This window comes from Patella vulgata, chromosome 5 (assembly GCF_932274485.2).
Source record: "Patella vulgata chromosome 5, xgPatVulg1.2, whole genome shotgun sequence".
NCBI lineage: Eukaryota > Metazoa > Mollusca > Gastropoda > Patellidae > Patella > Patella vulgata.
In genome coordinates, this window is record NC_065883.2 from 70966929 (window position 1) to 70994845 (window position 27917).

The following is a 27917-nucleotide window of genomic DNA, read 5'->3' on the forward strand; positions in this document are numbered from 1 at the left end:
GCATTAATGTGTCAGCGGTCAAACGTCTGTCAATAGAGAGTAGCTTAACGTCTTATTAAACTTGGGGATTACCAGAAATATAATAATAATAGAAATGTTTAAGTGAATGAATGAATAATGAACGAACGAACGAATTATTGAAAGAATAAAATAGAAACCGTTCATAAATAATTATTTATCACCATTATATTAATATACGTCTAGACCGACTATAAACCGTAGTTTACCTTTCTACTGCGCAATTGTCCGCACTAATATTATCTGGACTACTTAGTGCTTTCAGATACTACCATATAGCATCGAAAACTGATCAACTTTTTCAATTATTTCATTAGCGATAAATGAAACGGCTAAACATTGAATAAATTATTTATCTTCTTCAAACAAATAAAAACATATTTTGTTTTTCAAGTAATTTTACTTTTATCTAATTTTTGGGGGTAAAATTGGTCAATTATTTTACATAAAGTGATTGATTTTTGACAGCCGTGTCATTTTTGTTATATAATTGATGCATTATGTAAGATGTTCACAGTGATAAGTTTTATTTTGTAGCACTTGGGGTACTGGATAAATCGCCCTGCCTAATTCCTGATGCCAATAACTTGCCAATATAGCTGTAGTGCGTAGAAGCGGTCCCATTGAAATACTTTCAATAAACACAGCGATTTTTAGACTTACGTTAAGGCAATGGCTAATTTCCGATTTCCGAACTATAAAATGTTATTCATGCACTTGCAGCTTTCACTGGTATGTATATATTTATTTACGCAATAAATTTCTCTCGAGCGCATGCGGGTTTTGCGATACTTTTTTCACTGTATATCTATGGTTAGGTCTAAATATTAAGGCCAACTGCAGATTTGGTGAAAGGTCACGAGAATAAACAGGACTAGCGCTAACCCACAATCGCGTGCCCTAACCCTATTTACACCGCGAGACCTTGACGAAAACAGCAGTTAGCCTTAATACTTACATTTTACCGTAGTTTGATAAATATGACGACAGTTTTAGATTAGGACAAATTTGTTACACGATGGGGATAATAGGGATATCATTCGGATATGAGTAAATGGATATAATTTATTCTTAGTAACTCTCTACCGTACTGACTTAGTGTTAAATCCATGACATTTCTTGGCCTATAACATGTTTTGTTGTTTGACATTCCGATGATCTTAATCTTTAAAATTACCACAAAGTGTGAAAGGGGTTGACCAGTTCGATTTGTTGCTAGGCCCGGTCAAAGAAATATAAAGGAAGGAACGTCATTGTAGTAGGTGATCACCCTATTAATGTATGTATCTTTACTTCCTGATCCTTGTAGAATATTCTACAAATATGGAATAAAATGGAAATTCAAACACCCTTCTTCCAATTCTAGACCAAAAATTCCTGTGAAATTGAGGAGTTACTAATCGAGATAATGGATGTAATTGGCAGTCTGGAAGAATTATGGCCCTTGATTGTACGAAAAATCGCGTTTTTAGCTTGTGTCACAATTTTTATCCAATTAAAAAAAACGTGTGAATATATCACCGTTACACTATAATGATGGTTGAATTTCTTGAAAATCGGACCAAAACTGGCGGACAAAATGGCCGCCCCGCGTAAGCAAATGGTGTAAACATATGGTATATCAAGGTCGCGGACCCTCTAGATCACAATTGTGATCTGATTTTGATGAAACTTGAAATACATGCTTATAACCCAAAGATCTTGGTTCCTTTCGATATTCGCGCATATTGGATCGTAACTTCCTGAATTATGGCCCTTGGTTGTACGAAAAAGGTCACAATTTTATGCAATTTAAAAAACCGCGTGAATATATCGCTGTTAAACCCTACTGATGGTTGATTTCAAATTTCGTGAAAATCGGACAAAATGGACGCCCCTCGTATGCAAATAGTGTAAAAATATGGCAGATCAAGGTTGTGGACCCTCTAGAGGCCACAGGTTTTATCCGATTTTGATTAAATTTTAAATTTTTGTTTATATCACAAAGACCTTGGTTCCGTTCGATAATCGCGCATATCCGAACGCCAACGTCACTTCCTGGATTATGGCCCCTGATTTTTCGAAAAATCGCATTTTTAGCTTGTATTCAAATGTAACATACGGCTGCCAGGCAAGATACGCCAACATTTTGCAAGAGATGGATAGAAATCAAGCTAAAAAAGCGATTTTTCATAAAATCAGGGGCCATATTCAAGAACGTTGTAGTCTGAAATGCGCAGATATCGACATGGACTGAGCTCTTTGGGATATAAAGAATATATTTAAATTTCATCAAAATCGGATAAACATTGTGACCTCTAGAGAGGGTCCATAACCTTCGTATTACACACTTTTCGAACAAATGGTTACGGGCTTTTACATATGAGCAGTGACAGATTCGGGTATCACCACAATTAAGCAACAACTATTGCAGATATTGAGAGAAAAAATTTAAAAGCACATGAATTTTGATTGAACATTTATTAAAGATAAATGCATTCTGTAAAAAGATAATATAAAATATCCTAACATTAGGGACGACCATCTAACTAAATATACGTGATACGATATTAAACAAATTAAACCCGTCAGTCTTCATCTGAAAATGGAGACCGGTGTCCCAAACTGTATTATACGGTGTCTGAATAACACCAGACTTTTATTTTATATAAATGACTGAAATGCAGTTCCATATTTTAAAAACTCTATATAATTAATGTAAAACAAATAAAATAATACTTTAGAAAAATAAAATGATAACAGTTCAGAATATAATAATATAAAATTAATTTTAAAAAATAATGTAGAAAAATGACAGAAGTTCAATATTATAAATACTATAATAATAGTATTATATTAATAATGATAATAAATACAATAAAATAAATACAATAAAATAAAATAAATACAATAATACCATAGAGGTACGATAGTTTCAATATTATAAATATTACAATAATCAGCACACCTGCCTGTGTTTTTGTCACACCCCCCCCCCCCCCCCCCTAAGCGATCGCCATGTTTCTGCTATAAATTGAAAACAAGTATGGCGGTCGTTTAGGGCGTTACCCTTTTTTAATTTAATTATTTTTGTAGTTCAGCTTTAACAACCACGTTGAATGAACTAAAGCAGACGTAAAATCAATAGCTTGTAGTCTGTGTCATGGTTGTATGCCGTCTATGACTTGCCATGTTTTTATTTTGAAAAATTCATATATTTTTCATATATATTTAGCCAGGTGTGCCGCTATTTTGTCATGTGTTCCAAGGTGTGCCGTTGGCAAAAAAAGGTTGAGAACCACTGCTTTGCACAATTAATACAAGTACAGAATTCAATTTACAGACTTACAGACGGGAAAGATTCTTCATAAGAAATTCGACATCTGATAATTTAGACTTTGCAATGTGCTGATAAATGATGTAATCTCCTATTGACCCATATTCCCCAAGATGACGTTGGCCCTAACCTTCATCGACCACTATTTGTAATGTTAAGTCTATCCTACTCGATAAACAAACTAATGTTTTCCGGTCTAGAAAATGGGGTTAAAGGCTTACAATGTGGTTGCGACATCCTCGGCATCTGTTTTTGTTTTGTTTTTCTTTTTCGATTTAGGATGATCTCTCAATTTCCTAAAAACGTCTAGACGTCGTAATCGCTGATATTCGGCATCTGTTTGTATTTCCTTGGTCTTTTTCTTTTTCGATTTAGGCTGGTCTCTCAATTTTCTGTGAACTTCTAAACGTCGTAAACGCTGAGCTTCGACCAAATTTGAAAAACACAGATAACTGTGTAAAAGTCTGAAAGTAAAATTCGGAAACACTATGAAATGAGGACTACACCTCATTAATTGGGGGTCGGGTAGCCGAATGGTTAACGTGTGCGCGTTGCATCATAAGGTCTACCATTGAGTCAAGTAGTGTGGTTTCGATTCCCTGCTTGTATGTGACAAGGAGTAGGGTTGTCTGTCCAGCCTCGTGGGTTTGCTCCTGGTCTCCGCCCCCCCCCACCGCTAAAGACTCCTTACGCGCGGGCTAATTATTGAATAAAATTGAACCATATTATGTCAGTTCCGAAATGACGTAGTTGGTGTCGAGACGCAATTTCTGGACTATTCAAATCACGGCTAAGGATCAACGATAGCCCAGATCTTTATGTTAAAGATAGGTGTGGGTTTTAACGTCCACTCGACACAAGCTAGGCCATTTCGGGACTAACAATCATTCGCTTGTGCGTAGAGGTCTTTAGCAGTGGGAGGAAACCGGAGGACCCTCGAAGTTGGATAGACGACCCTACTCCTTGTCACGTACAACCGGCAATCGAAACCACGCCAGTTGACTCAATGACAGGCCTTATGATACAGTGCCCACGTGCTAACCATTCGGCCATCCACCCCCACCACCAAACTTGATCTGTAACAAATTATAATGTATTAACATACTTCGAATTTTCGTCTCTATTACATATCACACTTTCACATAAACTTAAGCGAAACTAATGACGTAATTATTTACAAGGCTATATATATTTAAGAACTTAGAACCGTTCTTATGCATGTCGACTTCATAAATAAATAATCATAGGAATTTTAAGTCAGTTTTACATACTTATTCTTGGCTTGTCCCCTGTATGGAGGATGGGTTGGGATATCATCATTTTGGTAGTCCTCATCATAATCATCACCCTGCTAAAGTGAAATATTGTGTGAAAATGTACCACATTAATAACAATCTAAACATAATCACTCGAAAGAAAGAGAGAGAATTATGTTTAGATTGTAATCACTCGAGTGATTATGTTTAGATTGTTATTAAAAGGTTTAACGTGCACATAACACTAATTAGCTAATTACGGGACTATATAATGTTATGTAATAATAAATTCATAAAATTATTCCATAGCCTGAGGCAACTTAAGCAAACACTTGGCTTACCATTAGAAATTATTAACAGTCTTATATAAAAAAATACTTTACTTCGATACATTTTTTTATTCTAACTATTATTAATATGACAGTTGAACCAGAAACCGTGACCCGACGGCCCAAATTTATTGCTATTGCATGTCTGGCTTCAAATGTTATATAAATAATTATGTAAACATTTATTCACATTTATTGAGCGATAAACGATAAAATTTTAATTCAGTCATACAACAGAGACCATTCGAACCTGGGATTTCATTTCAAATTTGCTATTATTATAATTTATCGAGTAGAAAGTTAGGGTGTAATGTATCCTCCTTCTATTACGTAATCATAATCGAGATACCATATTTAAAAATGTATTAAATTATACCTCTTGTGTTTCTTGTTTAACTATTTTCGGTTGTCTGTCTGACATTTTCTGTCCAGCATCTATCTGTCAAATTAAACCAACAGGATAACGATGAAAGAGATAATGAAGAATAATTAAATATTATTTGTGTAGTGTAGTCAACATTAAACTTATCGGGTCTAGGTAGAGCAAAATGGGACAAACTTTGGGTTGAGTACAAGATTCTGAATTGATAAGACTGATTCGGGTTCGTATTTTGATCGAGGTTTGGCTAAAGATGACTGTTTATCTTTAAAAGTACTGTCTAGTATTCGTACCTTGATTGGAGTTTTAGAAACTTGTGTTTTAATACAACCTGGACCTTACGCTTTGTTCTGAATTTAGCCTCCACTCACCTAGATTGGTAAAGATTACATTGTAATGATTATTGATAATATTACCTTTTTAATCTCGTCTAAAATCTGTTTAAGTTCGTCCCTTCGGTTCAATGTGTACTTAGAATCAATCTAAAATGGAAGACCGTTTTTATACTTTAAATATGATTAAATAAATGAATGAAATGAAATATGGTTTTATGGCATGTTAGCACCAACCGAGCGATATTGGGACAAATGTATGGTGTTTAGGCTAAACTATATCACAGGAAAAATATACACATAAATAAAAACAATATCACCGTAGTAAGTAAAAAATTGAAAATAAAATAAATCTTAAATCTTTTATGCATATAAATATTTAAAATACAAAAATGAAATGACATATATACAATTAAAATTTATGATAAAATCCTACCCCTTTTAAAAAAAAGTAACACTTCAATATATAAACTCGGTTGGGCAAACAGATCATGCAAAGTATGGCTACAGTAGTATGTTTTTCTTAATCTTTGAGATACTCGCACTCGATCAAATGCGCTTAACTGTCTACGGAACTTGATATTCTGCTCACATTCTGGTTGAGGCTCTCGCTTTAAAATGACAAACGGTTGTCATGCAAGATACGCACATTTTGCAAGAGATGGACAGAGAACAAGCTAAAAAAAGAAGCGATTTTTCGTACAATCAGGGGCCATAATCCAGGAAGTTATGGTCCGATATGTGTGAATATCTGCAGAAACCTAGATTTTCGAGATATGAACATATTTTAAGTTTCATCAAAATCAGATAAGGGGCAGTCATTCTGTTCTTGCAGTTTCGGTCAGATTTTTATGAAATTCGAACTCAGCCTTCATTGATGTGTAAAGGTGATATTTATATAAACATTTTTTAAAATGGAATACAAATTGTAACCTCTAGTGGGTCAACAAGCAAAAAATGCGATTTTTCGAACAACCGGGGGCCATAATCCAGATAGGCGCGTTCGGATATGGGTGAGTATCGAAAGGAACCAAGATCTTTGAGATATAAAGATAAATTTAAATGTTTCATCAAAATCGGATCAAAATTGTGGCCTCTAGAGGGTTCACAACCTTGATATACCATATTACGTACGATGAGCGGCCATTTTGTCTGGCAGGTTTGGACTGATTTTCACGAAATTCACACCCAACCACCATTAGGGTGTAACGGTGATATATTCAAAAAAAAAATTTAATCGGATAAAGATTGCAACCTCTAGAGGGACCACAATCTAAAAACGTGATTTGTCGTATATCAAGGGCCATAATTCAATATGCGCGAATGACGAAAGGAATCGAGATGTTTGGGATATAAACATATTTCAAGTTTCGTCAACATCGGATAAAAATTGTGACCTCTAGGGGGTCCACAGACTTGGTATTCCATATGTTCACACTATTTGCGTACGAGGGGCGGCCATTTTGTCCTGCAGTTTTGGTTATATTTTTACGAAATCCGAACTCAACCATCATAGGGTGTAACAGTGATATATTCAAACGGTTTTTTTAAATCGGATAAAAATTGTAACTTCTAGAGGGGCCACAAGCTAAAAACGTGATTTTCCGTACAATCCACAAGCTTAAAACGTGATTTTTCGTACAATCTGGGGCCATATTCGATGAAGTTATGGTCCGCTACATGATAAAATCGAGAGGATATTGGGAGATATTTCACGTTTCATCAAAATTGTGACCTGTAGAGTATCCGCAAACAACTTGTGGACGGACGGACGGGGGCGACATGATGATCGGGATTCCTTTATTCCCCGCGTATTTTTTATTTGTACTTTAAAATCCTGAAGCAGAGGAATGTAGAGCAAATGGCTAGACCAAGAGAGGAAAAAGAATCTGTGGTAAGATGTACATAAGTGGGTGAATCGTCATTTAACAAACACGAATTATTCATGCTTACCTCTGTTATTATCATCTGGACTACCCCAGAGTGAATGATGACCATTGAAATCTCCCGTAATTCTCTGAGCCCCCCCGCCACTACTAAAGACCCCTATGAACCATATGTTAGTCTTGAAATGACCTAGATTTTGTCAAGTGGACGTTGACCCCCATTTCTCTCTGTTATATTACCTTTAGTTCCAGGCGCTGAATACTTTTTACAATCTCGGATAAGGGTTGATGTATATCAACTCTTCCCGACGTCGCTCTAGACTGATACGTATTAACAGTAATGGGTGATCTACGAGTTTCGTTAATATCATTTGTAGCCTCATAATTTACACTGTGGTCCACGTCATCGACTTTATCATCCTCAGCATAATAAACATCACTTTTTTCAGCCATCTTACTTGACATTGTCGTGCCTTTATCTTCTTTATTAGTTGTTGATGACCATTTGGTAGGTTGGTGACTTAAATAGTTTAAAATTTCGTTTATAAAATTTGGGGAATGCTCACTTGTCCGCGGATGCACTAGTCCGCGGGTTCATTAGTCCACAGATATCTATTATTAGGGTTGGGTTAGGGTTAGGTATGTGTGTGTGTGTGTGTGTGTGTGTGTGAGTTAGTTGCATTTGACGTCCGCTTCCACCGAGGTGATATCGCAGACAATGGGTTAGGTTTATTGATACCCATATTTATAGTGTTTCTTATAGCGGCTGACTAGTGAACCCCTCTCTTATATTTCAGATATGCCGTTTGTAGAATGCAAACGATACGCTTTACATTATTGCAGTGTCATGAATTATGACAATATATAGTACAATGTTACTGATACTTTGCTCGTGTAATATTTCATTTAATTATTTAAATAAAAAAAACCTCGTTGACATTGTATTCGCTGAGAACAGATTAATTGAAGATACATTATGTTCAGATTTAGATAAAGAGCTAGCCATTCTTGGTATAACAGTTCGAAAAAAGATAATGTAAAATGAATAATTTGAGAATTTCATTCAAATTACTCTGTCGCGAGCTACGATATAAGCCTTCGAAGGTTTGACAATACGTGTGCAATAATTTCAACCACCGCACTGGTTGTTCGAAGCTAAGTCTCGCTCCTCCATTTTGAAATTAAATCAAAATATGGCTAAACCGCTCTAATCTATTTAATATCGGAGAAATCCGATGCCATCGAGAGTTGATTATGGCCTGGGTCAGTTAATTGATGTCTAATTAATAATTTAGAAAACATTTCAGGCCTAAAGAAAGATCTGCAATAAATAGATTCAGCTCTTGCATAATGTATGTTTAAGTTAGTCTACAACAAGATACTGCTAATAAAACGCCTCTTATTATTTTAAGGGTGGACTAATTTTGAACTAATGCGCACCGATGAAATATGTCTTTAAAATAACGATGCGTCGCTGGCATTTGTCGCCAACATATCAAATGTCCCACGGCTTAATCCATGATAATATGTACTTTAACAATTGATAATGAAAACAAAATCCTAAATCACCCACTCAAAAATGCCCCGGCTCGGATTCAATGGGATTTAAAACAGGTCTATCATTAAATGTTTGTGGACACAAATTGGTGGTAGGCTTATTAAACAGAATAGATCGATGGAATTTCAATTTCACATATCTTTGTAAATTTGCTGAACAGAATTGAACCATTAGTGGACTGATATTCCTATTAGAGAGTCATCTTTAACATTCTTGTAGTTTATAAGTGATTCATATTGATTAAAATGGAGCACTAGGGCCATGTGTCTCGAAATCTTAACTAAAGATAAAATCCAAATTTTACTAGATACTTCAAGTTTGATTGGCTAAGCACTAAAATCAATATAATATTTTAGTTAAAATTTCGTGAAACAGGTCCCAGGACTTCAAGCTAAAATAAAACCCTACCTGTTTGTATTTGGAAGATGATTATAATTATTTTGAGCAAGATGTGGATTTCTTTTCAGTAGATCTACACACTTTTTAGCCTTGCTCTTTTCAGCACGAGAGTACGACTGGTTTACTTCATCGGTGAGTGCTTCACCTGCAAATCAAAATGACCAAAAAGTCATAACGTGAACTCGCTGGATTGTAAATCAAAATGATCAAATAGTCATAACGTGAACAAAGCAAGCGTTGCTTTTCTCTCACTGGTTTGCAATTTTAATGATGACTTGACATCTTAGCTTCGTGTTGGTTATTTTTTGTCTTCGCGCTGTTGAATCATAGCGAAGCGAAGCCGCAATTACGATTAGTACCGTATGTAGTGGCGAAGGCACAATGCAGGTAACGCGAAGGCAAGAAAGGGCACGGGGAAACTTATCGTCTTCCGTAGTTGCATGTATGGTAATACTATTTATTAAAATGAAGATCATCGGCCCATACGTTTTCAGTTAAAGAAAGGTAATAAACATTGCTTTAACAGTTACAAAAACCAGTAATATTTACAGTTTCATTTTTTCGAGCCAAACATTTCTATAGGGAATTAATTACCTTAACAGCCTATAATACTGTTTTTATTGGGCTGATATTAATAATCATACCCAAGCAAGATGCCTACCAAATTAAAACAAATGCTCCCAAGCAGGCTTAATATTCCAGCTATTGATGTGCTATTTTAAGTTCCCTGAGAAAATGTTTTACTTGGGTGCGTTCCTTAAACTAATCAACTTTATTTTAAACACATTAGCATCAATATCACCAAATATCCAACATTCTTACAAAACATTCTTAAATTAGGTTCTCTGACTATTAGAAAATGTCTAAATACGCCCTTTCGTTTTACTAATCAACACAATAGCATGGATATCAAAAATCCAGCATTCTAAATTAGGACGGGTGATCTTCATGTGAACCAACCAGAATAAGTACCACCAAACCAACAGAACTACAAACATATTATGGGAAAATATATGTTTCCCCTTTCAAGGTGCTCCAGATGAACTTTATTTGGACATATTTGAATATCTCCAATATTTGCTTGTGGAAAAGAGGAATAAGTTGGATAGGGTTACGATGTCCCCTTTAAAGTAAACCCACAATCACCCCTATGAAATTCATACCATGCTTGTCCTTTTTTGGTTCTTGGTCTACTTTATTCTTACAGTCAACTGGATGTATGCAGACAATTAGTCTATACAGATGCTCGAAGAATATAAAAGGAGGTGGAAGAATTGGTCTTGTTTCGTATTCCGTGACACGTTCGTAACGTTGATAACCCCAGTGTGGATATGAATCGTCCTTGATGGCTGTTATGGTTGAGCTATTGAAGTAAACAGAAAATAAACACACATTATTTAGGCGCAATTTCTTCATAGAGGCTATCTGATTTGATCAAATTTGCTATTATTGGTATTGCGGATATCGCTTCAAAGTATTCCTGGTAGATCACACTGATTTGCGTGTTACTTTCGTTGTGTTTAAGAATTATAATGATCATTACTAAATTACAAATAAATGACAAATTTAAACCATCTCAACAAAAGTCAACAAACATTACTATTACCTTGAAAAATGAAATAAGCGTTGAATTTTGGCACACTATACTTTTGCCAAAATATTCGTGTGTTTGTTTTTTAAGGTAAAAAATATATGTAGTTGTGATAATAACTTTACCTGAACATGGCTATGAGGAGATTCAGCAGCAAAACATTGATCAGGAAGATGTAAATTGCGAGTAACACTGGTGCTATATACTTCCCCACTTCAGTTGGACATCTTAATTGGTCGTAGTCATCATACAGGTTAGGATCATTGGTACACTGACTCTCTCCTGAATTATACATACACACGATATATAGCATACGACATAGGGAATATGAGCATCATATAGATTAGGATATTGGTATACGGCATAAGATCATCATACATATTAGTAACATTGGTACATTGACTCTCTTCTGAATTGTGCATACACGATATAGGGTATAAGATCCTATTTGTCCTTATTTTTGCAAAGACTGGTTGAAATCACCGAACCTAATATCTCGTATCTTATAATAACATAAATGCCAATTTGTACAGCTCCGCAGCCCCTACAGAAATTGAGCTCGAACAGCAGGGCCGGTGGGTGCAATTCATGATTGGGAGGGTGAGTGCTATCATCCTATGACTTTATGCGAGGGTCCAAGAGCCGCGTGGGCCCCGAAGCTTCCGGGGTCTAGACTGTGTACTGTCTAGAGGTCCCATTTTTTTACGATTTTGATGAAACTGACAATATATGTTAATAAACGGAAGCCCTCGGTTTCTTTTGATATTGACGCATATGGGACTGTCACATCCAATATATACATTTTTAGTTGGTGGACATTTTACAGCTCATGGTTTTTATTTGATTGTAAAAACCGTTCAAATATTTCAACACAACATCATAATATCGGATGAGTTCAACATTCGTGAAAATCGGACCGAAATTGCCCGACAAAATGGCTTCTAACCTTCAAATCACGCAATAACATGTTGTGGACAAACCAGAGGTTCGAATTTTGATATATCCCAAAAATCTGGGTTTCTTTCGATATTGACCAGTATTCGACCGTAACTTTCTGGATTATGACCACTGGTTGTCCGAAATATCACTTGTTTAGCTTGCGGACCCTCTAGAGGTCACCATCTGTATCTTTCGTTCAAATGTATCACTAGCTCTTTGATGAAGTTTGTGGAGGCGAAAATTTGTGCCCGATTCATCAGATGAAACTTAAACTACGTCTTAAGGATCAAATACAGCCGCAATAACATGTTGTGGACCAACCAGAGGTTCGAATTTTGATATATCCCAAAAATCTGGGTTTCTATCGATCATGACCCGTATTCGACCCGTAACTTTCTGGATTATGACCACTGGTTGTCCGAAATATCACTTGTTTAGCTTGCGGACCCTCTAGAGGTCACCATCTGTATCTTTCGTTCAAATGTATCACTAGCTCTTTGATGAAGTTTGTGGAGGCGAAAATTTGTGCCCGATTCATCAGTTGAAACTTAAACTAAATCAGACCTCGTTGTATCTAACGCATAATGAGACTAGCGTGCAATAACCTGAAGAAGGGACTATTCACAGCCAAATTATTGGGGGTGCTAAAGCGCCCCCCCCTCCACTCCCCGGGCCTGTCGAACCGTTTTTTAATGACGCTGGGATTACTCCATTTTCTTTGAATGATTTAGTATAGGCAATTTCACACAGATCGATTAACTGGCTAGTGTGAATAGTTTCAAAAAGGTTCCAAGATAACCCCTTTCCTCAAAGTGTCACCATTCTAGAAAAGTGAAATAAAACGCGTGGAGTAAAATATATATTATATAAATTGAAATATCGTTTTTGTTATTGATCCCTTATTTACAAATCATACTTGATTCTGTAACACCCCTCTACGAAAGGGGATATACCTACCTTCAATATCCTCCAAAAATAATTCCCCATAGATTTGCCAGTAGGCCTTCCTTAGTAGGTGGTAAAGTAGCTTCCACGATAATTTAGAGTTTGGATATAAAAGAGCCTCGGATGAAATGGCATATGCAACAACAAATATCAGTATTATTAACACAAAGGGAAGTAAGTCCTGGGTTACCTGTAAAAATATATAATATACTTTAGTTGTAGGCTTGTAGTCCATCTTATTATTAGTCAGAAAAGGTATATTCTTGCACGCGTTCGAATTTGTCATTGCCAGTTCATTTCATTTTGCTGCGGACTCCCTTTTGTCCTACACAAAGGAGCGGGGCCGTTGGTAACGTATCCACGCTGCTAGAATCATTTCGATAAAACGATTTTAACGTACGCCGATATTACCACCTTAACCTTAAAAGTTTCCATTTTTTAATACCTGCATACCTACGAGGGCTGGCTGAAACGTTCTAAGCCTATCCGTGCAAAACCGTATAAAGTCGACGGTTTTCATTTATTTTTTCTACATAGGCCCCTTCAATGTACACATTTTTGTCCATGATGTTGTAAGGTCCACATACCGGTCAAGAAGAAAATCCTTCAGCCAGTCTTTATAAAACGTCGTTCGCAGCTTACATGACGCCATCATTGCTAGGTGATGGTTACAATCTGGTCAAAAAATTATCAGGAACTGCTTCAATTTGGTGCTTATTGTCACGAGACGTCAGGAATCTGACACATTTCTTATCTGTAACTAAGAACGTTAGCACCCATCTTGCTAAAACTGTTGTTATTCCTAACTCATTGGCGATAATGTGCTCAACCCTCTCATATAAGCGATGCCCACAACACTGGCAACTGGGTAATGATTTCTTGAATGGTTGCTGTTGATGGCCTTCTAGAACGCGGGTCACCATCAAGGCTCTCGGCAACCCACTTCTTTACTGTATGTATCTGCATGTATCTGTGTTGAGGTTAACCCTTCCAGCTGCAGGTACTTGATGACTGTCCAAATCCAGTTTTGTTAAATTCTGGTGATTTCAATTTGCAGGTGTACAAGATGGTCTGGTAGGAAGACAATAATGACACTACAATGGTCGTACTGTTTTGCGGCAAAAATTTGTGTCAACCCCATTGATTTATTTTTTTCAAGTTTGAAACTGTTCAGCCAGCACTCATATTTAAAGGACAATATTGGTGCCAGTCATTATCACATATAACAACTTTTGGTCTTTGAAAGAATTATTAGTGATCAGAAATTCGCCCGTGTATCTGTTATCAATCGTCACTTCAGTCAGTTATATAGAGGGATAACTCGTGTTTTCATTTTGCGTTTGTCACTTCCAATTGTTGAAGCATTGATTACCCATATCTATCGTAGCAATGATCTCTGTGACAAAATAATATTTGGAACGTGCTTAACCAATTCTATCACATATGTGATAATGACTGGCACCAATATTGTCCTTTAAAAACATAAAAGGCATTATGCCGCAGATAACGCTAAACTGAACTATACGTTCCATGAAGCTTCGGTCCCACTGAGTATAAAAATCATGGGTTATGTGGAAATAAACAAATTTTCTTCCGATGACTCCCGTTGCTCTCGACATTTTTGCCATAATCCCATTCGATATGGCTCCTTTGTAAATATCTTAGGAAAATTCGGTTTAACAGTAATCGGAAATGCATCTTTCGAATCGTGTAATACCGGGCATACCATGCACGTAATGTGTGTAAATTCCCAAACACCCAGGATTGTTAATAAATACTCACCATTCGGCCAATCATTACCAACTGTGGTCCTAATTGTACAGATCCCAGGAATATATACAGCACACGGATAAAATAAACAAGCAGGACGAAACACATTACAACCCTGGACAACTCAAAACTGTCCTCATTTGCACGAAGAATCATCCCGATAGTAAAAGCGATTATTGCTATAAAATCTAATACATTCCAGAAACCTATATTTGTAATACTGTCGTCGTTACGGCGCTCTGAAAACTTTAAAAAAAAATATCATTCTTTAAGGTGGGGATTAGGTTAACATTCTAATGTCCTGCACTAAGCAGGCTGTTTTGCCCGGGCAGCGGCGTTGTTGCCGAGACAGCCAACGGTTCCTGCGGAACTTTTTCGGCCAATACTGGAATCAAAATCCAGTCAACATGGTTGGTGAACCATCGCCATATTCATTAGACCACAATGGCACACTCATTTAAATGAAATGGGGTTTAAAGTCCTAGTGTCCTGCTCCAACTAGGCTAATGAAGTCGGATACTCGTTTAAAACACGGATTGTATTTTATAATTTAATATGAACCCGATGGCTAAGCAAATCCCATTGTCTTATCGGAAATCACATGCCCATGTGGAGAGTCGCGATAGTTCCAGCAAAGGTTATTGTATTAAATTTATTTATATCATTCAGTTTCTTGATTAAGTGCTTAGACTGACACACCCATCGATTACTGAAAAGCAACTTGGTTATAGTATTAGCTTTAAGTAAGACATTGTTAGTATCTTAAAAGTTTTGCTTGGTGGCAAGCGGTATTCGAACGGGGAGAGAAGAAACAATAATAATTTTGTATCTGACCTATAGAAAAATGGCTATTACCCTGACCCAAACAAGGGTCTAAGGGATACCAGTGAATATGAATATGACCACCAACCAAATTTATGTAGAGCACAAAGCCCCCCACCCCATTCCCCAGATCGTATTAATCCATTAATCACGAGAAAGAAGATCAACACGTTTTCGAAAGTTCTGATATATAAATCAAAATCGGATATTTGTGTTCATGCTGTTCCAAAAATTACGAGGACATGTCTGACAAATTAGACAGAGAAGTTTTAAACTGTAGTAAGTCATAAAAAATATTAATTTTATGTTCAATTTATTAAACGCGTAACTGCCAATTGCGTGGATTCATCTTGGCCAAACGTGTATGATGGATAATTTTAAAAGCGAGAGAGAAGAAGGAACAGGACACTACCCGCTACAGATTATGGATACGGCTGATCTAGATGACAACGACATGCCCTGAAGTGGACGGACGGGGCCAACTTAAGATGCGATAATTAGTAAGGAAAACAGACTGTAAATGTACATCCTCATCACCCACCTAAATTAGCAGAAATCTTCTCTCAAAGCTTCTGATTTTATCAAATTTGCGGGTAGTTTCCCCCGAACTAACGCGAGACTTGACGTTGTCTCCTCCCAGGACCCCTGCTGGACAAGCCCCTACATGTCTCATAATAGTAATTCTACAACAATATGACATACCTGTCGAATCTCTTCGCAGAGGAAAGTGAACACCCAGAAACAGAGCACACCTTCATTACTCGAGAAAGACGGCTTAAACGAAACCAACATGTAATAACTAAACACGCCCAAAAACACAAAGTAGGATCCCTGAAATAAAATTGTTTACTACGTTTTAATGGAAGGGATAAAAAAAATATGCGTTAATCTGCATGAATTAATTTCAATAACTTGCTACTTTATGATCGGCATATCGATGATTATTAAAGTAGCCAAGTCTCTAATTTAATATAATCCAAAGTCGTATACGTTGAAAACACGAATTATTTGTCAATTTAAATCAACATTGATGTTGTTATCTTACCGGGAAAAGGAAGGCTTCTGATATCCAATATTTAAGACAAAATAAACATTTTACCATTGGTAATTCGTGTACCATAGTGCGTTTCATCGTCATTTGTAACAAGTGACCAGAAAGAGCGAGGCTAGACATATTCGACAACTCATGTCATACGGCGACGCCATGACTTACCAGGAGAGCATGCGCAATAGACTGGAATAACCAGACGCTAGAAATTTCTATTCGGTTGAGACTCATGCCATATTTCGCTGGACCTAACTGATTTGAAATCAGAGTCAAAACGGAAACAATTGAATGTAATTCAGTTCATATACAATCAGATTACATTATTATTGGCGTTGCAACCCATTTGGGTCAATTTCTAGGTCCCTAAGACACTTCCCTAAGCCATGCAGGAAGAACGCCTATATTGCATTAGTCTTATCGAAACTTGAGTACGGAAGCGTCGTCTGAGACCCCTACTTGAAAGGAGACATCGACCGCTTGAATGGAGAGGATCCAAAGATCAGCAGCACGATTTATAACGGGCGACTATAAATCCAGGAAGGAAAGATACGTCACTAATATGCTCAAGGAAATGGAACTGCAACCACTTGAGGAGAGACGCCGTCACTAGCGATTGACGTTCCTATTTAAGGTGGTTGAAGGGCACGTACCAGCCATTAACAATGATCACTACCTCAAGGATAAGGGCTGAAGAGAACTATTAGGGCTAAACAATTTGAAAACTATGTAAAAACTAACATCGTAGAAAACTCAGTGAGTAACAACAAGTGCTTCCAGCCAATTAGTTCTAAAAGTCACATATTCAAATACTCATACTTTGTACGAACTGTATACGACTGGAATAAACTCAGTGATGATACAGTGAACTCAGAGTCAATCGAATTATTCAAATCTAAACTAGAAAACATTAATTAGCACACCCCATCCGTCGTGCAAAAGCCAGTAATTGGCATCTACGACTATTCATTCAGATTCAGATTCCACATATTAGCGATTTAGCTCCTTTAATTGATATTTCTATAATGATCATCCCAACTAGAATTCAATATACGGTTGTTTTATAATCACAATAATGGATATACATAGATTAGTTGGATAGGTCAATCTAAAACGTTTGTCAAGCAATCATTTTCTATGTGGTTACGTAAAATATTTCAGCACAATTAACAAGTTCTGCGCTTTTTAAATGCACAACGATTCGGGTCGTCAACATGATGCGCATTATTAATGTAAAGATTGATGTTATTTCAGTGCAGAAAATAAGATTTGTCCGTAATGACCCGTCTTATACGACAAGGATTGCACAATTATTTTCATCATTATTGTCTAAAAGAGATTATGATGTCGGTGTGAAATCACCAAAAGCCAACGTAAACCTCAAATAGCCATAACTTATGTTAGAATTTATCAATTTGAATTTTGGATCCAAATCGGTTTATTAAGACATGTACAGCGTAGTAATATCATGTCACGGCTACCAAAAAACATATAGTACGATGCTGTAGCTCAAAAGTTGTAGCTCAGCAGATCGAATATGTGAGCCTATCCTGGTGACAGGGCTACCAGAACGAATATGTACCCCTATCGATCCTGTGACACAGCTTTCAAAATTCTTGACTTCACGTTGTGTTCTTTTCATATGAATTGTGTGGTCGGGGGGATTATTTATAGAAGATCTTGTATTACAAACTGTTTTTGTACTCACTGCATTTAAGATATACTTTACTTTAGGTTTGGAAAAATAACATAGCATTTCTTCTCGTAGGTCCTCAATACATATAAGGCATAGCAATGTAATCGGCATGACGATAATCTGCAGAAATAAAATACAAACCTAGTTATGTATCAATTTAATTGTACTGGCCTCAACGGTAGATTTAAAAAAACGTAAAGGTTTTGGAAATACCAGAGGTCAAAGTAAACAAAGTAGAAAGAACTGCATACAAATCTCGTTCACAAAGCTTTGTTTGATCAAGATTAGCCATTTCCCAAATAATTCCAACACTTTCGAGATACGTAGACATATCAGGTTGGAGAATTGTATTTTGGAGAATTCATTGGCAATAACTCTACAGACTAATATTCTGTCAATATGAATGGTCAACATAAATTTTGAAATTGCATACACTCGTCAATCTTTCGGTAACATGTGTTGGGCAAAATATGTGCTGTATCAGTAGGTCAGCTGATTTCAAGTTCCTCATCAACTCGCCTGCAGTAACGATTATATGTTGGAAGGCATGTGTATCAAATGTTTACTCGGAATACACTTCGTTCAGCATGACGTTGGGATTCAAATATTGGTCAACATGTTACCGAGAGGCTGGTAGTAAGTGGGAACCACTGGTGTACACGCTACTCATATCATAATACTAATACGTTGACGAACCCAAGTTAAAATTCGAACTCATCCTGAAACCCGTTGGTTATATTTATTCCTTCATCATCATTTACATCCTTAGACTTCCATAAATCCTTGAAGCGATTCATCCATCATAAGAAAAAACAAAATTTACTTGGTTACGGTATTATGTTAGAACTGCCTACGGTTGAATGATTTACATAAGTAGCTATAACATACTTACTAGTAGCAAAGTCGTTATTAAACACGTTATTACAGATACGTCATTCCCCCATCTTGTATCAAGTATGTCCTGGCACGGTGTTTGGGATATGAACCTTTTATTTCTAACCTTTGCGGAAAGGTGCAAACAAGTTTTCTTTTCCCAATTAGGTAACTGACGTGTTAGGATGTGATAAGACTTCTTATCCTCGTAAAATGAATTAATGACGTATACTGCCAAACCTGTAAATTCGCTAGAAAATAAACAACCATAATCAGAATTTATTTGAGCAGTGGGGAAAACCGGACGACCCGGAGGAAGTCTTCGGGGTCAGGCCGGCAAGTGTGAGATCGAAACCACGCCACTTAACTTAATGACAGAATTTATGATCTAAAGCACACGGGTTAGATCACTCGATTCCTCCTCCCTAATGGAAAAGATTATGGATAAAAAAAAACCTCGCTTAGAGTTATGGAGAGAAAGAGAGAGAGAAATGTGGTTTAACGTCCACTCGACACAAACTAGGTCATTTTGGGTCTAACATATGGTTTAATTTTATTTCAATAATTCGTAGGGGTCTTTAGCAATGAGAGGAAACCGGAGGACGCGGAGAAAACCCACGAGGTTGGACAGGCGACCCTACTCCTTGTCACGTACAACCGGGGTCTTAAAGTTATAAGATCTATCGGTATATCATTAACATCTCTAGTCAAAATTGGAACACAATCTTTACTGTCTCGGTTGGAGAATTAGAAACCGGTTCAAGTTCGCAGTGGAATAGCGTTTTTGTTTTGGCGGATTCATTCGTTGCAAGTTATCTCTACTATTATTTTTTTATTATTTTTAAAGCTTGTAAATGATTTATAACAAGAGATTTTAAAACAAAACTAACTCAGCTTGATTTGTTATCATATGTCTTTAGAACACGACCGCCATTGTCGTTCTAGTGTCTGTGTTAAAGGACAATATCGGTGCCAGTCATTATCACATATGTGATAGAACTGGTTAAACACGTTCCAAATATTTTTTTATCACAGAGATCATTGCTACGATAGATGAGTAATCAATGTTTCAACAATAGGAAGTGACGAACGCAAAAGGAAAACACGAGTTATCCCTTTATATAACTGAATGAAGTGACAGGTAATAACAGATACATGGGCGAATTTCTGCTCACTAATAATTCCTTCGAAGGCCAAAAGTTGTTGTATGGGACTGTGAAAGGATATCTGACAATTCATAAACAAAATTGACTTTCACTAGATAAAAGAACATGAAAGAAAAATAGAAAAAGTCCGTGCATTACCATGTTTTTATAAGTATATAATGAATTAACACCCGTGAATGTACGGACTGTTTCTATTTTTCTCGTGTTCTCTTATCTAATGACATGCAATTACTTTTTTGGAATTGTCAGATATACTCTTACAGTCCCATATAACAACTTTTGGTCTTCGAAGGAATTATTAGTGAGTATAAATTCGCCCATGTATCTGTTATCACCCGTCACTTCATTCAGTTATATAAAGGGATAACTCGTGTTTTCCTTTTGCGTTCTTCCCTTCCTATTGTTGAAACATTGATTACTCATCTATCGTAGCAATGATCTCTGTGATAAAATAATATTTGGAACGTGTTTAACCAGTTCTATCACATATGTGATAATGCCTGGCACAAATTTGTCCGTTAGACAGTGTCTTTTGTTAATTATTGTTATAAAACTTACTCATTAATCTTGTTGAACTCTGCTAAGTTTTCCTTTTCATTGTCACCCAAAACATCAGTCACTAACTCACAAAACCCATTCACGAAAATGGCAGCTGCTAATGGTTCCTAGTGTAAAAAAGTTAGTAGTGTTGTATTCGTATTACCAGAGCCGGTGGGACACTTGTCCAGGGGCCCAGAGCTTAGCGGAGCCATGAGCTATGTCGATTACTGTTGTTTTTTTTTGGTATAAATTAATAATAAAAATATAGTGTTACTAGATCGTCCAGAAGCAGACAGCCGGTGACTTTTCTGAATGTTGGTACCGAGATGCGCGAGTAGGATAAGGATCGATTGCTGTCAGTCCCCATTTTTAGTACAGGTATTTGGCATATCATAATATGTTGTTGTGTTACATCTCAGGGGTGTAACAAGGTGACCCGGGCCCTTATTTCCCAAGATATACGCCAAACTATAGAGCGCGACGGAAGAGAACCTCTCCGAATCCCCCCTGCGTATCGTGAAGAATTAAAAGGCGCGTGAAATGAAATGACATATGGTTTAATGTCACTTCAGTACCAACCGGGATATATTACGCCAAACATGTGATTTTTTTTAAACACGCTAAATCATATCACAAATCTGTCTCTTTTAAAAAGTTTAGCATTTCACAATATAACCCAGGTCGGGCAAACAAGTGTTGTAGTGACTAGCAACGGTAATATCGTTATCTTGTATGTTTGAGATGCTTGCACTCAATCAAAATGTGGTTAACTGCCAGAGGAACATAACAGTGGTCCCATTCTGGTCGACGCTCTCGCCTCAAGATGAAAATATGAGTTAAAAATAATGACCAATGCGAGAGCGACCCCCCCCCCCCCCCAGTTGGTTCTATAGGAGTTGGGCCAATTTCCGAAGAGAGGCTTTATGTGCCTGCAAGATCTCAAGACCGTAAAAGGGATGATGGTGGAGATGATGACGATGATGATAATAATAGCTGCTACTAATACTATAAGAAAATTTTCTTATTCTACATATAAAAATATATTTGAAATTAAACTTAACGAGGCATTAAACCGCCTTCCAATTCATTCGTGAGGCAATTGCGAAATACAAGATGTGAATAACATATATATACTGATTCTATGTCCCTGATTGCGTATGGTGTTGAGCCCTTTGAGATACGACTTGCCCGTAGACTCGTACACAATTCACCCATAATCGAGATTCGATATGACACCCTTACATTGTTGTCTCGTATTTTTCACGGAATCCAGTATTGCTCTAGGAAGATTGGTGTCTACAAATCTATCATACGGTTATTGACAATAACTACCTTATAAATGCTTTCGTAGGAATACAGCTTTAAAGAGGCTAACCGGTTATGTACACACCCTACCTGGTTAGGTTGATCTAAGTGTATTTCTCACCTATAATACATTCTACGGTAGATATCGCTTGTGTGATAAATATCATAATCTTTAGGAGATATCGCTTTACATGAATTTGATTGGTCAATCAAAATGGAACTACTTTTTTTTCAAAGAACAGTTCATTTTATTTTTTTTTATTAAAAGTAACTTCTTTCTTATTAAAAATGAACTATTTTTATTTAATTGACCTTGATGGAAACACTGGGTTAATATAAAGGAGTTTGCAATGGTTGAATTGCTGTCAAAAAATGATGTATCACTACGCCATAATGTAATCAGGTTCAGTAAAAAAGTGAAATCTATAACAAAGAGTTACATTTATTTATTTGTGCATGTAAGAAGGGATTGGGTGATAAATAAAATCTCCCAATCGCCTTTTTTGATATCAAAAAAGACTCGTAGGAGATTCTCTATATATACAGATGATACAGATTAATGACTGAATGAAATTAAGTTTTACGACACGTCGACTTCATCCGGGCTATATTGAGCTATCCTATGGTGAAATATCAGACATGCTAAATTAAAGCAGTTTTCATTAACATAAGTATAAATACAAAATTAAAAAATATTTATCACAATGGTATATAAATATTTAAAATATCAAAATTAAAAGATACATAATTTATGATTGTAATAAAAACTTGTCTCTTTGGTCTCTTTGAAAAAAAGGGAGACCCGTTTGGGCAGATACATTCTATAATGCCTGGCAAAAGCAATATTTGTATCTTATATATCATTGAGATAATTGCGCTCATTCAAAATGTGCTTCATGGTATGATACATATTAAACATAGTAACACATCATCAACATTTACGGTTATTTATTTATGATGATATTCATTTCGTTGTGAAATGCCTGAAAGTGGTCTAAATAATATTGACTCGAGTTTAAAAAAAAAATTGAAATGTGGTTTAACGTCCTACTGTCCTGCTGCTCCGACTGGGATAGTGAAGACAGCCATACAGACTGCGGCGCTACGGACTACACTTATTCTCATATAATTCCAACTACCAACGGATCTTTTACGTGTACGCCAAATGAATACACCGGACCTTGGGTTTCGTCCTTGTCAGGCCCTCCGCCCTGCACTTCAGGCCCTCCGCTCTGCACCACTGACAAGGGGAAACCACGCCGGAAAATCCTCGATGAACTTTCCCGGCCCATGACTAGTGATAAATCATATGCTATCTTGATCGATTCAAGTCAAAGATTTGAAGTGCTTTACGCAGAGTCTGGTTATTATTCAAATAACGACAAGAACCCCCTTTAAAGTATTTAAAACAAATAATCACTTGAATTATACTAACGTTAGTTTTGTAAATTAAAAGGGTCATACCTCTAATTCTAACCAAAATAATTTAGCCAAGTCTTTATTTCTTATGACGAGACTCCATACAAACAAATCTATACATCTACAGTTTTCCTTACTCTTCTTCTCCTCAACTAAAACAAAAGTAATATAGCAAAAGTTTGGACGATGACAATGCATGCCAATTGTCAGAAATCCGTTCGCACGGTGGAGTACAGTCCCGAATTAAGCTAGTGCATATGTTATAAGCTCCAACTACTGTGTAAAATAACACCAATTGAAACACACAGTATGCAAGAGCTTAATCTACTTATTGCAGGACTTTCTTTAGACATTAATTAATTTATCCAGGTCATAATCAACTCATCGCTAGCCTGCGATGTTTATTGGATTAGGTCCAGATTTGCTGTTCGACTTTCATTCATGATTTAATCATGAAATGCATAATCGAGGCTATGATTTTATCGTACCGACATTAGTAATGATGATCGAGGCTAGGACGAAAATTCAATCGCTAAAATCTCGGTTCAGAGTGGATCAATTTGACTGAAATTTTCAGCAATTTCTCTTTACATCATCTAATTTTTATACGCCCACATTTTCATGTGGACGTATTATTATGTGGACAATTGTTTGTGGACTCTCTACAGGTCACAATTCTAATCCGATTTTTACGACACTTGACATATAGGTTTATCTTCAAAAGATCTCGACTGCTTTCGATATTGGCATGTATCGGATCGAAACTTCATGGATTATGGCCCCTGATTGTACGAAAAATCACGTTTTTAGCTTGTGGAACCTATAGAGGTCACAATTTTTATCCGATTTCGTTGAAACTTGAAATGTAAGTTTATAAACCACAGATCTCGGTTCCTGTCGATATTCGCGCATATCGGACCGTAACTTCCTGATTTATTTCCCCTGTTTGTACGAAAAATCACGTTTTTTGGCTTGTGGACCCTATAGAGGTCATAATTTTTATCCGATTGAAAAAACCGTTTTAGTATATCATCCTTACACCCTAAGGATGGATGAGCTTTAATTTCGTGAAAATCGGCCCAAAACTGACAGATAAAATTGCCGCCCCTCGTTCTCAAATAGCGTAAAAATATGGTATATCAAGGTTGTGGACCCTATAGAGGTCACAATGTTTATCCGATTTTGTTGAAACTTAAAATGTAAGTTTATAACCCAAAGATCTCGGTTCTGTTCGATATTCGCGTATATCGGCCCAAAACTGACAGACAAAATGGTCGCCCTTCGTTCTCAAATAGCGTAAAAATATGGTATTTCAAGGCTGTGGACCCTATAGAGGTCACTATTTTTATCCGATTTTGTTGAAACTTGAAATGTAAGTTTATAACCCAAAGATCACGGTTCCTTTCGATATTTGCGCATATCGAATTGTAATTTTCTGAATTATGGCCCTTGATTGTACGAAAAATCACTTTCTTTTTAGCTTGTTCTCTATCCATCTCTCGAAAATGTGGGCGTATAGAGGTCATAATTTTTATCCGATTTAAAAAACCGTTTTAGTATATCATCGTTACACCCTAAGGATGGATGAGTTTTAATTTCGTGAAAAACTGACAGACAAAATGGCCGCGTCTCGTTCTCAAATAGCGTAAAAAATATGGTATATCAAGGTTGTGGAATCTATATAGGTCACAATTTTTATCCGATTTTGTTGAAACTTGAAATGTAAGTTTATAACCCAAAGATCCCGATTCCTTTCGATATTTGCGCATATCGAATTGTAATTTCCTAAATTATGGCCCTTGATTGTACGAAAAATCACTTTCTTTTTAGCTTGTTCTCTACCCATCTCTCGAAAATGTGGGCGTATCCTGCCTGGCAGCCGCGAGTAACTATTATAGTGAGAACTGCCAGCCCTTTATCTAATCTCCCATAATGTATCTTTGAAGGTGATGATTAACTAAATTCGCTCATAAAATGTACAGTGCAATATAGTGCTACAAATCAGAATCACTAATTCAAAATAATCAGCTTGACCGCATTAAGGGCTGGCACTTGCAAATGTGGATCCCATAGCTTATGATTTTTGGATTTTATTTTTGATGCCAAGTTAATCTTGCATTGGTCAATTATAATAATTATTCAAATGATCAAATCAATAGTAAATGTCCAAGAAATAATTAAGTGCGACGATGACATAAGACTACTATATCAAAGATGTTAGCGCATAACAGGTTGTTTAGTTGCAAAATGATTTATTTACAGCAATTCAGAAAAAAAACTTACTAATGTCAGGAAGAGTATACCCAAGCTTACGCAGTTTCCTGACAAATTTCTTATTCTCCAATATTTTCATCTGAAAATAAGAACAAACACGTTGAAACAAAATGGGATTATACTTCTGACTTTTCTTAACCATCTGGGCCATTGCATTGTGCTGCTGGGGAAATTATATTGGCCTACTCTTCGTCGGGTTCCAACTGTCAAGGCCCCTTTTTTTCCTGCTCGCCAATATGTTTCTTACACCAGTAACTTAAACACCCGAAGGAGCTAAATCCACAATCTTTGACATTGCAAACACGACTTACTGGTCAATTTAAATCAACATTGATGGTGTTATCTTACCGAGAAAAGATGGGCTCCTGATATCAAATATTGAAGGCAGAATGAAAAATTTAAAATTCAAGAATGCTTTCGAGTGCCAATTATTATGAGGTGACTCAATGAACGAGACTAAACATTCCCTCAAGTCAATACGGTAGTAAAATGACTGAACAACAAACGAAAACACGAACGACAAAATTATTTGCGCACCCTGAAGGAAGAAAAAAGGAATATAGCCAACAATACAGTGGGAGTAAAAGAGGAATTCGGATCAACATTCTATCGAAAAAAGATCCTTGGAATATGTTCAAATGCTGTAGGCCTATTGGTATTGGATCAATAATTATGAACGGTAAGAAAATAATTTGTGTACCCAAATAGAATAGGATCTCACATGTAATGCGGGAAAACAATTGGGGAACGCTTATAAGCTCGTGCATTGTCATGGACCCAAAAGCGGCCTTGTGCATCTGTTTCCTTGTATGACATTCAAGATATTTACACTTACCGCCGATGTTTCTTGGTGATACAACTTTTTCAGTTTCCCAACCGTGATGCACTTGTCAAAGTCAATGCCATAATTAGTGAATAATTCAATAAATGCGACACGCCTTTCTCTGGTTGCATCGAACATTAGTTTGTTCATATATGGCTATAAAAGGAAAGACACCATTTACTGTTTAGTAATCGATTTATATGTATTACACTATTTTGTTTATTGTATAGCTAAAAATAAAAATTCACAGTTTTAATTCCTAAGATGGAGCAGTTAGGGAACTGTACTATTGACTAGAATGTCGTGTGTTTGAATCGTTGTCTGTTGATACAGACATAGCTCTATGTACAAGGTTTGGAAAAATATCACAGCATGTGTAAAGAGTTATAGTCCATGCGCTAGCAAAGATTTAATCTCAAGTACAAAAGGTTTAAGGGCTGGAATTAATAATTGCGTGATCAGAACCAAAATGTTCCTTAAGATTCCCAATGACCATAAATATCCCCCTGAGTAGTCCATTTTGGGTTTTAAGTCACTTCTGTGTTGGTCAAGGGCCATATTGGTCGGCCACGTCCAATCTACTTTAAGGATAATATTGTTGACAGTCATTATCACATATGTGACAGGACTGATTATACACGTTCCAAATATGGTTGTAACACAGAGATCATTGCTACGATAGATGTGTAATGAGGATGTCAAGAAACGGAAGTGACGAAAGCAAAAGGAAAACACGAGTTACCCTTCTATATAACTGACTGAAGTGACGAGTGATAACAGATACACGAGCGAATTGCTGCTCACTAATAATTCCTTTGAAGACCAAACCTTTTTTATGTGAGATTGTGACAGGATATTTGACTATTCAAAAATACTAATTGAATGTCACTAGATAAGAGACAACGAGAAAAATAGAAATAGTCGGCACATTCCCTTGTTTTTATGCATTCTATACTTAATAAAACATGGTAATGCACGGACTTTTTCTATCATTTTCATATTCTCTCTGTTCTACAAACCTTTACTTGTTTTACATGTTTGTCTAATATATCTTCTGCTTCCATAACTGTATTCCATAGTATCGTTAACCGTAACGTATCCTTGTGTTCCATATTCTTTTGTTCTCCAGCATACTTACCTAGATAGAATACGTAAATGCAGAGAAACAGGGTATAAGAATTTTTTGAAAATTCAAGAACTAACACACCGTTATGTACTCTGTAACGCTTAACTAAG

General features: G+C 36.4%; 1 protein-coding gene across 2 annotated transcripts; it reads right to left on the reverse strand.

The window, feature by feature from the left end:
- Positions 1 to 3005: 3005 nt before the first annotated feature.
- On the reverse strand, positions 3006 to 27815 carry LOC130010266 (transient receptor potential cation channel subfamily M member-like 2). 2 transcript variants are annotated; one of them, XM_050548657.2, is made up of 18 exons: positions 27701 to 27815; positions 26694 to 26837; positions 25868 to 25937; positions 23630 to 23736; positions 20879 to 20985; positions 19174 to 19405; positions 18294 to 18401; positions 16243 to 16371; positions 14731 to 14964; positions 12961 to 13138; positions 11190 to 11346; positions 10637 to 10836; positions 9483 to 9618; positions 7757 to 8036; positions 5715 to 5780; positions 5296 to 5358; positions 4606 to 4682; positions 3006 to 3798 (listed from the first exon to the last, which is right to left on the reverse strand). In XM_050548657.2, exons 1-18 carry the CDS (start codon positions 27791 to 27793, stop codon positions 3552 to 3554), a joined length of 2628 nt encoding a protein of 875 aa, XP_050404614.1. In that variant the 5' UTR covers positions 27794 to 27815; the 3' UTR covers positions 3006 to 3551. The 2 variants fall into 2 exon arrangements, with proteins under 2 accessions (XP_050404614.1, XP_050404613.1); XM_050548656.2 differs by having other exon boundaries at positions 4606 to 4685.
- Between the last annotated feature and the right edge of the window lie 102 nt (positions 27816 to 27917).

Excerpts from the sequence above, each read along its gene's own strand:
- LOC130010266 (XM_050548656.2), bottom strand. The coding sequence starts at position 27,793 with ATGGAACACAAGGATACGTTACGGTTAACGATACTATGGAATACAGTT. Across the intron at positions 14,965-16,242 it reads TCTGCGAAGAGATTCGACAG|TTTTCAGAGCGCCGTAACGA; the intron begins GTATGTCATATT and ends TTTTTTTTAAAG. Across the intron at positions 9,619-10,636 it reads ACCAAAAAAGGACAAGCATG|GTGAAGCACTCACCGATGAA; the intron begins GTATGAATTTCA and ends TTTGATTTGCAG.